This window comes from Arachis stenosperma, chromosome 5 (genome assembly GCF_014773155.1).
Source record: "Arachis stenosperma cultivar V10309 chromosome 5, arast.V10309.gnm1.PFL2, whole genome shotgun sequence".
NCBI classification, from domain to species: Eukaryota; Viridiplantae; Streptophyta; class Magnoliopsida; order Fabales; family Fabaceae; genus Arachis; species Arachis stenosperma.
The window spans coordinates 4,228,679-4,244,088 of NC_080381.1; the positions used below are offsets into that span (position 1 = coordinate 4,228,679).

General features: G+C 32.9%; 1 protein-coding gene across 1 annotated transcript; it reads right to left on the reverse strand.

Moving 5' to 3' along the window:
- Positions 1-13,169: 13,169 nt before the first annotated feature.
- LOC130982296 (uncharacterized) lies at positions 13,170-15,127 on the reverse strand. Its single transcript, XM_057906251.1, has 3 exons — positions 14,795-15,127; positions 14,448-14,712; positions 13,170-13,677 (listed from the first exon to the last, which is right to left on the reverse strand). Exons 1-3 carry the CDS (start codon positions 14,922-14,924, stop codon positions 13,455-13,457), a joined length of 618 nt encoding a protein of 205 aa, XP_057762234.1. The 5' UTR covers positions 14,925-15,127; the 3' UTR covers positions 13,170-13,454.
- Positions 15,128-15,410: the final 283 nt, after the last annotated feature.

Here is a 15,410-nt window from a genome sequence, read left to right on the forward strand (position 1 = left end):
ATTTTGAATAAAAAATCATATAACTTCATACAAGGGTTAGCTCCAAGGTCTAATTGACATTATATTAGAAGAACTCAACCCTGATTATTTGATTTGGTCAAAAGGGCAAATTAAGAATTAGATAATTAGAATGAGGGTATTTTGGACATAAATTGTTATTTAAATTTCTGTCTCCATCTCTGTCTCTGTGTCCCTACTTTTTGGAAGTACTGAAATACTGAAATTTTTAAGACAGAGACTGAAATTTTAGTACCAATCTTTAGACCAACAAACATGATACTGAGACAGAGTCCCCCAGTCTCTGTCTCAGTACCTCAAAACAAACGCTACCTATGTGTCTTAAAAATGGTGTATAGAATACCTATGCATCAATTGAGAAAATTTTAATGTTACATACTTAAGAACCAATTACAAAGCAGAGTTGCTACTCTCAAGCAAAAGTCTTACCGCACTGCTAGCAAGAACCTTTATCTTTGGAAGAGGCATAAACCCTGTGTTGTCGGCAAGCGCAACAACACCAATTGGCAAAACCGAATGTGGTTCAAAACCAAAAACTGCACGAAGTGCATACTCATGTTACTATCAATAGCCAGAAATTGATAAAATACAATAAAAATAGGTACCATCACAATGGTTAACTAAACAACTGGACCCCTTTTTTTCACTTCAATACATTGTAAAATCCTTAAATTTGGGTCAGGCTATTGGCAGACTATGCACTGCCTGTTTTGACTCCATACTAACCATTATTTGTAGCTACAATTTCTTAAATTATTAATGATAAGTAGAAATTTTCTTTGTTAAAGTTAAACATTATTGATGTCACATCAAGAAATCAGATCCAGCTGTACGGAAAAATTGTGAAATCAAGAACATTATTTTGGTGTAATTAAGGATGGCAGTTCTCTAGACACTAACTTCAATCTTGATGGATCAAACCATTCAAATTTACATACCCTTTCCAACAACTAATCCACTAGTCTAAACCAAATTCATCAAACAACTTGACTATTCCAATAGCTAAGTTAACTTCATTAGCAATTGCAAAACTTACTTTATAATTAAAGTTAACATAAATAAATCTAAATATAATTTTATTCTACCATATGTATGCAAGAATCCATTATGATCACACATTCAATTTAACTAAACAGCATTACATATTACATTCAGTTTAACTAAACCAACCCAATACAAAGAAAAGCAGTTAGGTAAATCAATCAAATTCAGAATCCATTATCATCACACATTAAGTTCGTTTAACAAGATTAACATGGATATCCCGAATGATCTTTAGTTCTACTGTGATCATGCAAACTCTGTTTAACAAATTCATTGATCAGAGTCATTATCCTGAAACATATTAACAATTTGGAAACTCCACCACTAAGAGCAGTAAACCCTAACACATAAAGAACAAGTTTTCATATCATCAAAACATAAGAAACACTTCTAGTCTATAATTTTCTTGGCCAAAACACTACGAAAGCCAGTACTGATCAAACCCTAGCACAGAGCACAAAACAGAGGCGTTCATACCCACCGATTACAATCGAAAAAAATGGCTTGAACTTTTGTGAATATTAGATTAACAACAATATAAAAAAAACAGAGGAACCACATTTTTTTTTCATTTTTGGCTTACCTATTTTAGAGAAACCAGGCTTCCCAACTTTGTGTATGAAGGAGATGACAACAGCGATGCTCCAGAGCCTAATTCTTCCATTGAAATCAGTGCGGTTAATGCAATCGCACATGCGCCATTGGAGATTGAGGGAGGGAGAAAAAGAAACCTCACTCTGTGTTGTGTTTGTTTCGTGTTTTGAGAGGAGGGAGACAATACGTTATTGAAACGTTGAGCGAGGGACATATTCAGTGTGAAACGACGTCGTTTCATGTCATTTTGGCGCCACAGCCAAAACGGCGTCGTTTCTGTAACGCCAACGTGTCACAACGCTTGGCAACTCAGCTTTCTGGTTGCGTCAGGTGTCCAGAAATTGCCGGAAAGACAACTTTAAGTCCCGGAGTGCAAGTTTGGGGATGACTCTGAGGAACTTTTAAGTTCAGGGACTACTATGAGGCTCGAGTGCAACTTCAGGGACTACATTGAGGCTTATCTCTAATAATAATAATAATAATAATAATAATAATAATAATAATAATAATAATAATAATAAGGTTTAAACATACTTTATTATATTAGGTTAGATAAAAATTAAACTATTTAAATAAATAATTTGGTGTTAAGAAATCAAGTATTAGAATAGCTTCTTGAGAAGTATTTATCATATCATAAATTGATAATTATGTAAGTATGCAAAGGATTTTTTTTAAATTACATTTTTAAATTAAATGGCTTTCAATATTATTAGATTGTCCTATTTTTAAATTAGTCAATTTATTGTATATTTATATATTGTTATAATTTTTAAAAATTTTATTGTAATTATTTATTTTGTAATAAGTACAACTAAAATTTAAATAACAATTTTTAAATTAAACATTATTACGATGATTACTATAAAAATTTGTAATGTACTCTTTTACTAAACTTATCACATAATAAAAATTTTTAAACTTTATAAAATGCAATTTTTTTTCATAGATTCGTATTATCAAACTAATTGATTTAGCATTGGTTACTTATAGATATAATTGTTGGTGTATCGAAATAATTGTATGGATTATTATGTGTGCAATTTGAATCAACCTATTTCGAATTACTATGGGTGTCACCGTGTCAAAATTGTGGGCTAGTTCGAATCAGCCTGATTCGAACTAGTGTGGGTCACGTTTACATGTAATTCTAATCAATATGATTCAAATTACTCCTTGGATCCACTCATGCATAATTCGAACTAACCTCATCTGAATTATATTAAAACATGCTTTTGGCTGATGTATGTTATATTTTTTGCTTTAGTAGAATTACGTAATTTCCTCTTCCATTTGGTTTAATATGGCATTTTGCCCTTTTGGATATGATATGTATTTGATGAATTAATTTTCATGTATTACAAGTTTTGAAATCTCACTTACTCCTAAAATGTGCTTTTTATGGCACGTATGTTTCACGCTCCTCTTTAATAGATTTTTCAATCAACGGGCGTACGTTCTTCTTCTTCATATTATTGCACGTTCTTCTTCTTGCCCGTTCTTCTTCTTCTTCTTCTTCTTCTTCTTCTTATTCTTCTTCTTATTCTTTTTCGTTATTCAGTTATAATACACATACAAGTTTTTTTGACTTACAAGTCTTTCAAGTTGGGCCAAACCCAACAAAAACTACGTTCACCCAGAAAATAATTTTAACACGCGCATCACGTTTCCAAAGCGCTCATTCACCATTATGAGTGACTCTTCTTCTTCTTCCTTGATGGAAACCACAACGGTAATTTTTTCTTCGCGTTTTTCCTCCTCCTTTGCTTCCTTCTTCTTCTCCTTCTTCTTTGTGTTTCTCTTCTTTTTTTTCGCGTGTTTCATCTTCATCGTCGTGTTTCTCCTCCTTCTTCTTTTGATTTTGCAATATTATGTATTTTTTCTTCTTTATTCGATTTTTTCCTCCCAAAAAGAATGATGAAAATATAAAATAAGAAGAAGAAGAAGAAGAAGCAACAAAAGATGAGGAGGATGAGGAGGAAGAGTTCTGAATTATCCAGAACTGATCAGAATAAAAATACACCCAAATATTTTCGTTTTACACACAAATTTGCTACAAATACAGAAATGAGTTATTCTACATGTACACTAAAATCAACCACCAAAGTCAGCCATCAGTATAAAATACATATTGAAATAAAAATATACATTGAAAGTAAATTAAAGCACACAAATATTTATACACAAATACATTGGTGGTTGATTTTAGTGGCTGGTTTTAGTGTACAAATAACATTTTTGTACAGAAAAATATTTCCTCTAATGCTGCATTTTTTTCTTCTTCTTCTTTTTATTATTTCTTTCTTTCTTTTAATTAAATGAATGTAAGTTCATCATCTTCCAAGTAATTTTACAGCATTATGTGCTTTTTCTTCTTCTTTGTTTGATTTTTTTATTTTTATTCTTGTTAAGAAAGTAAAACAAGAAGAAACTTGAGAAGGTAAAACAAAAAGAAAAAGATGAATAAGAAAAAAGAAGAAAAAGATGGTGATGATGATGAAAAAAAGATAACAGAAGATGAGGAGGAGGAAGAGGAAGAGTTCTGAATTATGCAGAACTTATCAGAATAAAAATACACCCAAATATCTTCATTTTACACCCAAATATATTCGTGTTACACCCAAATATTTTTGTTTTTCACCCAAATTTACTGCAAATACAGAAATGAGTTATGATATGTGTACATTAAAATCAGCCACCAAAGTCAGCCATCAGTATAAAATATATACTGGAATATAAATATACATTGAAAATAAATTAAAGCACACATGTACGTATTTATATACAAATACATTGGTGGCTGATTTTAGTGTATAAATAGCATTTTTGTATAGAAAATTATTTTCTCTAATGTTGCATTTTTTCTTCTTTTTTTCCTTATTTTTTTCTTTCTTTCAGTTAAATGAATGTAAGTTCATCATCTTTCAAATAATTTTGCAGTATTATGTGTTTCTTCTTCTTTATTTTATTTTATTTTTTATTCTTGTTAAGTGAGTAAAACAAGAAGAAATTTGAGAAGGTAAAACAAAAAGGAAAAGATGAATAAGAAAAAAAGAAGAAGAAGATGGTGATGATGATGAAAAAAAGCAGTAGCAAAAGATGAGGAGGAGGAAGAGGAAGAGTTTTGAATTATGCAGAACTTATCAGAATAAAAATACACGCAAATATTTTCATTTTACATCCAAATATTTTCATTTTACATCCAAATATTTTCGTGTTACACCCAAATTTGCTGCAAATATAGAAAAATGTTTCTTCCAATACTGCATTTTTTTCTTCTGAATTGAACCACACCTCAGTCACTTGATTGGATTAAAAAATAATAATTAATTTCGTTCTGGTTCAATTGACAATCTGAATTTGAATTATTCATTATGTTCAACAACGAGATAACTGATGATGGAGGAGAAAGAGAAAAATAAAGGAAGAGAAGAAAATCCAATGAAAAAAGAAGGAGAAAGAGGAGGAAGATGAAGAGGTGATGTTGATGACGACGATAACGAAAAAGAAAAATAACGAACAGGCCTGCTACACATACAAGCCTTTTTGGCTTACAAGTTATACAAACTGCCTAAGCCCAACAAAAAAACGACGCGCACCCACACTCCACACTTGAACATGAAAACCACGTGCGATACTCAACCATTTCACTTGCTCCAAAGCGTGCTCATAATGAAAAACTCTTCCTCTTCTTCCTCAATCAATACACAAACGCTCAAGATTCAAGCCACATTCAAAACAAAAAATTTTTTGAAGAAACCATCCAAGTTCTCGCAAAAAGTACAACAAATCAAGAAGCAAATATTCAAATCTCCATCAGAAAACACCAAAAAAACGAACAAACATCATTCAAGTTGTATTTTTCGAAATCAAAGTACTATATCGTGGTATTTTTCTCTATGTTTGACTGTTTTAGGTTTAGATCTCATATTACTGTTCTAATGAAACTCTTCAAGTTGTTTACGCTATTTTACGTAGTTCAAGTGAAATGATATTTGGGTGTATACATATAAACTCTGTTTTGTAAATGTTAGGAGGCCTTTTAAGTAGGTTTGTATACATATAAACTGTGTATGGAGCATTTCTGGGTGTATATGTCAGTATAGAATGTGACTGGTGCTTCTAGTGACATTTTGAACTAAAATATCATTCTAAAATCGTTTAATTTACTTGTTTGGTTGAGTTGAATGTGATTTTGAACTTGTTTAATTTTGTTTAATTGAAAAAAATAAAATGTGTATAGGACTGGATTTGGGTGGTTGTGGCTGGAATTTGGGTGCACGTGACTGTTTTTTAGGTGTATAGCTCTAGTATTTGGGTACATTTTTTATCTATTAACAGTATTTCTTTTTTCTTGTAGTAAAAATGACAACCAAAAACCAAAGTGAAAAAAAATACAACGTAAGTGAATATATATATATATATATATATATATATATATATATATATATATATCTTACAACAAGTCAATTTTTCCTAATACAAATATAGATTATATAAATGACTCTAATTTTGCTTTGTTTATAGCAAACCAAAGACTTGAAGTGTGCTACCAGACTACTGAGCAAAAAATTTGAAAAGATGAGTGAACCGTAGAAAGCAATTGTTCGTGAATTAGGATTTGGGGGAATCATGCACATCTGCCTATGAATATGCCTCACAAACTTTTAAAGGAGTTGACTAACTCCTTTAAATTGGGAAAAAACACACTGGATACCAGCTATGGTTCCTTTAAGATTAGACCGAAAACAATAGGGGATGCCTTTGGCATCAATGCATCAGGTAACTGATTACAGAAAACCTCTATAGTTCTATTATCTGTAATGTATTCTTCGCATTATCTTATTCTATTCTCATGTAATCAAGTAATAGATTTAGATGCATATGAGTGATATTTGGGTGCACATGAGTGATATCTAGGTGCATGTGAGTGATATTTGGGTGCACATGAGTGATATTTGGGGTGCATGTTAGTGATATTTGGGTGCACACGAGTGATATTTGGGTTCATATGAATCATATTTGGGTGCATTTCAAGTAATAAATTATTTTTTTTGTAGAAGATCTATTTCCTAAAAAAGTGAGTTATAAGAATCTCTCCGGAGAGAACCAACTCATTTTTAGAAGGTTCCAGGGCAACACTCTGAAGCAGCTGACCGATGAGATGATGAGCATTAGTGTTGAAAATGAACAAGATCAGCTGATGTTTAAGAGGATTTTCATCCTCTATATTTAGATGGCGTTCTTGCTACCAAGTACAATAACCAAAGTATCACTTGCGCACATAGCTCCAATTTTTCAGATGGAGAAAATAACAGAGGGCAACTGGGGAGCCCATGTGCTGAATTTCATCATTAAAGGCATAACAAATTTCTGTCTGAAAAAGAAAAAATCAATCGACGGGTGCCTCTATGCCTTAATGATAATATATTTCCATCTCACTAAAAACGAGAAGAAAGGAGAGAAAAAAGCTGCAGTGCCCTGGGTAGCAACTGGAATAGAGAGCAGCTAGTTGCAAGAATTAGAGCAGAGATAGATGGCCATATGGTAAGTAACCAGAATACGTTATCTAATTTGTGTGTGTTTTATTTATCTAGATGCTGTAAACTAACATTTCTACTTTTTCAGGGCATCGTCAAGATGGCGGAGACAAAAAAGTAACTGAAAGAAATGAAAGAAAAAGAAAAGAAAGAAGAAAAGAAAAAAATACAAAAAAAAGAAACCAAGTTCTTCCTCTGAGAATGATTCATCAGAGAATGATGTTGATATTTTCTCTGAGTTTGAGTCAGAAGAAGACTCAGAGGAACCTACAAGGAAACAACCCAAAAGGGGAGCCAAAATGTAAGTAATACTTTTGGGTGCATTTTGTCAATTTTAGATTGTTTTTCCCTAATAAGTGTTTGCTTTTTAGAATGGAATCCAGAAAGAGAAAGCAGATTTTTTAGGATTCCAGTTCAGAGAGCAAAAGTGAATCCACTGATGAGTAAGATTCTGAAATTATCATCACTTTCTTTCTTGTTTCTATCAAAATTTAATGTATTAACACATTATTTCTCATTTAATTTTAGGAGTGAAGAATCATTGCCAGTTAAAAAACAAAAAAAAAATTCACATTGCTACCAAAAAAGTATGAACTGCCTTCGATGGTACTCATCATCAATATTGTTGTATTTGTCTGATTCATAATTTTTTTATTTTCAGGATGCAATCCAGAAAAAGAAAGCACGTAATTGAGAATTCGTCTTCAGAAGAAGAAAATCATTCCTATAACGGGTAAGATACTTTCTAAACCTATCTTAAACTCTGTAATCAGAACTATATTTTGTTAACATATACTTTTGAATGTACTGCCAGAACTAAAATTGGAACTGAAACAATAGAAGAATTTTTAAGACAACGTCAACAAGGGTATGTTGAATTTGGGTGCATATTACCTTTTTTAGGGTGTTTTGGTTGCTGATTATTTATCTTCTGTTAATTGATAGAATTTTGATATACTAAATGATATTTATTATATACTTAGAATGTCGGAGATGAGCTTAGCAATCGAGACTGATCCTTTATATCAAGGACAAAAGGAGCAAACCAGTGTAAACAAACCTTCGGATTTCATGTAATTTCTTTTTCTTATACCATTTTCTAAATTCTTTTTTTACCCTATTCTTCTAATTCTGTATATATTTTTTTTAGAACAAAGAGCCCTTTAAAGTTTTATTCAAGAAAAAAAAAGCACGAAAAAAACATAAATCTGCAACTATGTAAGTTCTCAAAAAAATAAAAGCATTCTCGAGTGCATTTGGTTATTATTTGGGTGCATTGTTATCTTATTTGGGTGTATCTCAGGTTCAATCAGCAAGAAGAATCATTGAGTGACCCAGCTCAACAACAGATCATCGTTTTTCGACCATCCTCTCAACCGTTTGATATGTAAGTTTTATAACTAAATTTCAACCCTCTAATCTATTTTAAAAGGTTTTCTTAACATTTAATTTTTGTCTTATTTAGAGTTCCAATTCAAGTATGCATCCCTTCATCTCAAGCAACATCAGAAAGCCCTGTGCCACCATTTGAACCATCCCCCCCCCCCAACAGAGAGGTGAGCAAATTTATTCGGGTGCATTTCATTATTCTTTGGGTATATTGTTATCTTATTTGGGTATATATTCTAAAAATTGAGCTAAAATTGATATTTTTTATAGTCTGACTCATTTTCTCTAACCCCACAGCACTCCAGAACCCCAAAAATTTGATGAAAGCACACCAACAATGCTAGCAGCCCCATCTAAAATGTAAGTTTATCAAAATAGAAACTGATTTTCGATATAATTCGTTTATTCTTATTCTCATAGTACAATTTATGTCAACACGCAGGGATCCATCTCCTAAAGCGACTGCTGCTGCACTATTGATGATGGCCAGGACAGCGTCCTATATACCCAAAGAACTGTTGTTGCCATCATTCAGCCTTGGCTTGACTGATTCTAGCCAAGAAGAAACACAAACGCAAGAAGGTGTTGAGCAAGTAGAAGCTCAGGTGGTAAAAAGTCCAAAAACCACAATATTAATAGAAGAATTAGATGTGCTGGTGGAAAAGATTGCAAAGAGTGGAAAAAAGAAAACACCAAATTTTCTAGAAGGTAAAACTCCGCCGACTGCAAAGCAAACCGTGGGCCATATTTTTGAAAAATTTAAAACTCCTTTGAAGAGAAATTTAATGTCGCCCGAAATGAGAGCATGAGAGAAAAATGCTACCTCTGGACGACACGTATCAGGACATACGGGGATGACTGCACTGATGAGTATGATTCACTTTGCACACTGAACGCCCAAGAACCGTTGGTGCTGTCAAGAGTCCACTTTGCATCCTTAAAAGCTAAATCATATATTGAAGCTGACGTAAGATTAGAATAAGGTTAATGATTATGTTATGACATGTGACTGCAAATATTGATTGATGTAATTAATTTGGTTGTTTTATTTTTCTAGATTGTCATTGCCATGTGCTTGATCCTCAACCAACAGAATATTAAAAGATTCCAGAAAGAAATTTATTGTTTGCTACCTAATATTGTAGTAAGGTGTAATGTTTAAAATTTTGGGTGCATTTTGTTATCTTTTGGGTGCATTGTGTTATCTTTTGGGTGCATTAAACGATTTCTTTGGGTGTTTCGCAAATGCTGTAGAACATGGCCATTGACAATCATCCAAATGGGTAGTTCTTACAGCCAAAGTCCAAAAAGCCATTTAAAGTTAAAGACTACCCAATATTTTTACCCTATTTGGACCGAAAAAAATTAGCATCACATCCATACGTAAGTTTTCATTTCTAAAACTTCTCATCACAATTCTTTGGTTATCTATGAATTAAACTAAAACACTGTTCAATATAAAGATGTTTTAGATTTTTGCGCGTGTTTACTATTCAAATCATTGGTGGATGTGGGGGGCTGATGTAAGAAAGAAAAAGTTTTATATACTTGATCCCTACCACAAGACGTGTCCCTCCAAAGATAGAATGAAGGTAAATAAGTTTATTGTAAGTTGGACATGTTTTTTCCGTTATGAAATTTGGGTGCATTTCAAATCAAATTAGGGTGTATATTGTTTATATTTGGGTGTATTGTTTTATTTGACTTATTCCTTCTTATATTCGGCTTTGTTTTTTGTTTTTAGGGGTATGTGATTTCAGGAATTAGAGTATATACTAGGGGACACCTCTCAAAGGGAAAGATCGTGAAATTGAGCCTCCTTACATTTCACTCTGAAAAATTGTGTTTTCAATTCATTTCCTATTTTAATTTGCTAAATTATTTTTGGTTTTCAGCTATGATTGTGCTATTTATGTCATGAAATGACTAGAAATAATTGTGCCTCAAAATGTTAAAAAGGGGAAGTATGAATGGGACAATTGGACTCAGGTAATTATATTTAAAACTATATATCTCTCTATTACTTTTCTAAATTAAAAGATTTAATTCGAATAATATTATTTCAAACTGTAGGCGGAGGTCGACCACTTCAGAGTTGAATTTGCTTTCCGAATTATTTTTCATGACATGAATCGCGACAGAGATGCAGCGATCAAGGGAAGCGAAACAATGAGATTGTCGAGACCATCTGCAGCTTTGTTAAGCCCATATTGTCAAGTAGATTCTTATGATATTGAAAGTGACAGTGATTGACGTCAGTTTTATGTAGTTTTGAAATAGTATGAACATTTTTGTGAATATTTTATTGATTTGTATTATAAAATTTGTTTGCATAAATAAACTGTCTGTGCTGTATTCAAAGGCTGTAAATTACAGGTACATAGAAAATAAAAGAAAAGAAAACCAAACCAAATAATGCACCCAATTACTTTAGTTATGCACCCAAATATCACCCGTATACACCCAAATATATACCCTAAATACCTAAAACCCTAAACCCTAAAACCCTAAAATCCTAAACCCTAAAACCCTAAATCCTAAAATCCTAACCCCTAAATATGCACCCAAATATAACCCATAAACACCCAAATATATACCCTAAATACCTAAAACCCTAAAGCCTAAACCCTAAAACCTAAACCCTAAACCATAAAACCCTAAAACATAAAAACTAAACAAAACAATAATTTATAACACAAACAGCATCATCTGAAAATATATAAATATAAAATGTCAAATACAAGAAAATTCAGAAATACACTCAAAAAAATAAGCTTTACACCCATATTTTGTAACTATATACCCAAAAAACTATCCCCTGCTGCTGGTTCACTGAACTAATAATTCATAATATGTCCGTGATATTGGCTGGAATTTGGACGCACCACTAATGCAGCATCAAAGAGGTTTAACTGAAAAATTATTAAACTCACATATTAGCAAAACTATTAACAACAAAATTAAACTCAATCACCACATATTTAAAGAACATCACTTTTACCTCGTTTAAAGCTTTCGATTTCTTCTTCTTTGAGGCATTTGCAATCTGTTTGTCCAACTTTGAATCTAGCCTATTTTTTGGACGTCCTCCCAGAATCGAGTCTCTCTTCCATCACCAACCTCCACAAACAACTCAATAATCATCTTCTGTCTTATACGCTGATCCTTGAATTGTATCTGACAAATATCCTTCCACGGTCCCCCCGAATAGGTAATACCTGAGAGGACAGTAAGATATTTGGGTTCATGTTATTACATGAGCAAATCACCTTCTTTCACAACGGACACTCCTCCTTCGAAAAACGCCACCACCACTTAAACAGGAGAGCTGTGTTTCGCACCATGGCATCCCCAACTTCCAACCCACCAAACTTTTTGGGTGCTTGCACCACCTCCCAGCTAACCAAGACCATACCATTTCTTTCATCCTCCTTACTTCATAAAAATCTTTTCTGTAAGGAAATCAGTTTTTCTGCAACAGTCTTCGCCATCTTATATAAACTCAAGTAATATACAGGGAGACTATTCAACACCGATTTAATGAGTACCAACTTACCAGTTTTATTGCGAACCTTGACTTTTCAAATGCTAAGTTTCTCCTCCACTTTATCTATAATAAGCTTCCAAGTCTTAACCAACCTCGAGTTAGTTCCTAACGAGATTCCAAGGTACTTAACTGGGAGAGCGACTTCTTTACAGTCCAACACACTACACATGCACTGTATCTACTGCTCGTCACAATTAATAGGAATCAAACTGGATTTATCAAAATTAATACTTAATCCTAACATCAATTCAAAACAACAAAAAATTCTCTTGTAATTCTTAATGGTCTCTTTCTCTAAAGAACATAATAGGATAGTATTAAAAAATATGATAATTGGATATGATCTCTACCAACCAGTGGTATAATTTTTCTACAAAAATATTTTATTTGTCAAATTACAAATCGAGAAATTCAATGTTACATCGTAAAAGGTTCTGATTATTCTAGATAATGCGGATAAAGATGAATAATTACATCGTCAAAAGTTATAGTAGCAAATAGCCAATTGTTACAATTTTTTATAGAAGTACAGCCACGTACACACAACAAACTATTATTTGTAACTGTAAGGAACTTCGGTAAAGTGCAGAAGCAAGGATATTTTTATAGTACTTACAAATTTTTAACACAACTAGAAGCATCGTGATTTCCTCATCAGCAATGAAAACCGCATCAAATTTCCTTTTGTAATAAGCGGGGATTAAAACTAAAAAGTACTTGTAATATCTTATAAATGACGATAACCTAGAGAAGCTGCATCCTCCTAAGAATTCGAATCGACAGGAAACTTCCGTCGGTGGACAAGTTTATGCTTTATATACAAACTTTACACATTGGATAATCATACTTCTTGAACATCTTATTCACTTTTTATCCCTATATTTTTTGTGCAAACTTTTAAAAGTAACCTTATCCGAACACAGACCGCAAACCAGGTTCCTTTCCTAGAAACCCGCTAATTCTTAATATCACTGAATTATCCAAGAAGAACTGAAAATGGCATTCCCATAAGTGTGAAGGGTGAAATAAACAAAACAAAAGCAAGCAAAAAAACATATATTGTTTTCCAATTTTCATTTTGATTTCCTTTATACAAGAGCACAATATTTATTATTTATATTTATAATTATATATATAATATAAACAGCCATAAAGGGACGCCCCAAGATAACCACTTGTGAGGCCCAGTATAAAAAAAACCGAAACAAAAAGAAACAAAGCACCAATACACTAACCAACTAACGTCCCCATCCAGACCCAAACAGAGAAAAGAAAAAAAAACTAAGTAGGTCCCAACATGGAATCCGATAGAGAGGGAGATTCTATGAGATGCACCTCATTGAGTAGGTGCTCACCGGTGAGTCCATGGTGGGTGGCACACCGTAGACTCTTGCGTGATCACTCTCCAAACCATAATCCATCATCGGACGGTACTCCAAATCCTCATCGTGATCGAACACAAACTCCGGAATCTCCACCTCATTCCTTCTTACATTCTCCCACAGGTAATCAACCCTGGTCACATACCTCAGCTTCCCGTACACCCTGCCACATGGTATAACACACTCCCAATATTAGCCACTATACAATCTATACTAGAAATATTAATTATTAATTATTTCACTTAAAAACAAAGACGAGACAAATCTGCCCTAAAATTAGGAGAGTTAGTTACAGATATCATATCCTATCCTATCAACTAATAATTCAAATATCTAATTCAAATTTTTGACAACGGAGGTACGAAAAACCAATTAAACAACCCAATTTTAGTATAAGGTAAAATAGATGTATCTGGACGTAAAATAAATCTAGTGTGTTAAAAGATCCAAACCACAATTATTTTGAAATGAAAATAAAGAAAATATCTAACAGCCTAACAGGAGAAGTCGATAATTCGATATATTTAGATTTGATTTTTCAAAAATAACTATAAAAATTAATTTTTAAAAAATATAATATTTATATTTAATAAATTAAATTAAAAATAATTTTAATAAACAGAAATAACAAAAAATATATTTAAATATCAATTAATATACAAAATTATATTAAATTTTTTAATTTTTATAATTAGAGGACAATTTTGAAAAACTTCTCTCTTGACTTTTAAAAATTACAAAAACAAGTAGATAAACTTTTATATTTTTATTTATAAAGTGCTTGTCCTTCTTCAGGAAACTCTACCGAACTAAGCCTTAATTCTAAATAAACAGATAAATTTTGAATAGAATTTAGTGAAGGATAAGGTAAATCAGTAAAATATAGGTTAGCAAAATTGAGTAAAAGAGTGCTAAAATGCGCAGAGTGCGTACCCCGAACTGAAAAGAAAACGACCAAACGTAGCGAGAAAAAGGCGGGCCTGGAGTCCAGGATGGATGAAATAAACTGCTTCAAGATTGTCCCTCACGTTCGCCGGAATGGCGTCGTGGATCGATCGGAGAGCCGAGATCCCGGGGAAGTTCTCGCTCCTCTGAACCCCAGTGTGCACGTAAACCACCGTGAACTTCCTCTTTCCCACCTTCGGAAACACCCTCTCCTCCAGGTACTTCTTCAGAACCTCAACGCTAACAAATCGCGCTGAAAAAAAGATTCAAATTAACTCGCCAGTATAACATAATTAACGATATGATTATTGATGTGAGAGTGGTTAGTAAGTTACCGGGGAAGAATTTTCCTATAATGCGAAGGATCTTGCGTCCTTGTTTGTCTTTGCCTTTGACCTTGAAAACCTCCAACTTCTCCAGCAACTCTTCTTGTTCAGCTTCTGAGATGCTACTAACACCGCTCATTGTTTTTCTTTTTCTTATGAATTTCTCTCCAAAGTGGAACAAGATAAGGGATCAAGTGTGGATTGAGAGGTGGAAGCGTTTAATATAGGATGATGAAGCCAAGAAAGTAATAATTGTTTCGCGTTATGGACAGATTCGAAGAAAAAAATCTTGAAATTAAATTATAATTTTTTTAAATTAGATTAGATAAGAAATTTGGGAGAAGAATGGGAAAGGAACTAAGGAAGTAATAATAGTAGGGATAGGGATTGTGATTGCGCTGCGCGGTCACAGAGCATATTCCAAAGCATCTTCCATTTTATTTTAATTGGGCCCAATCGGGGCCCAATAGTGGGGGGTGTTTATCTGGGTTCAGTAAGCACAAAGCAATCAGAGCCGTCGGTTCCTTGATCATACGGGAATGAATGTTTTTAGTTAGCCTTAATTTAATGCTGATTAGTGATTAGTTTAACGTGATTGGCGTGTGAATGTGGTGTGGCTGATGGT

What these genes read in the sequence shown, in the direction of transcription:
- LOC130982296 (XM_057906251.1), bottom strand. Translation starts at nt 14,924, where the DNA reads ATGAGCGGTGTTAGTAGCATCTCAGAAGCTGAACAAGAAGAGTTGCTG. An exon ending in TATAGGAAAATTCTTCCCCG is followed by an intron (nt 14,713 to 14,794) that starts GTAACTTACTAA and finishes TCTTTTTTTCAG; the next exon opens with CGCGATTTGTTAGCGTTGAG. An exon ending in CGTTTTCTTTTCAGTTCGGG is followed by an intron (nt 13,678 to 14,447) that starts GTACGCACTCTG and finishes ACCATGTGGCAG; the next exon opens with GGTGTACGGGAAGCTGAGGT.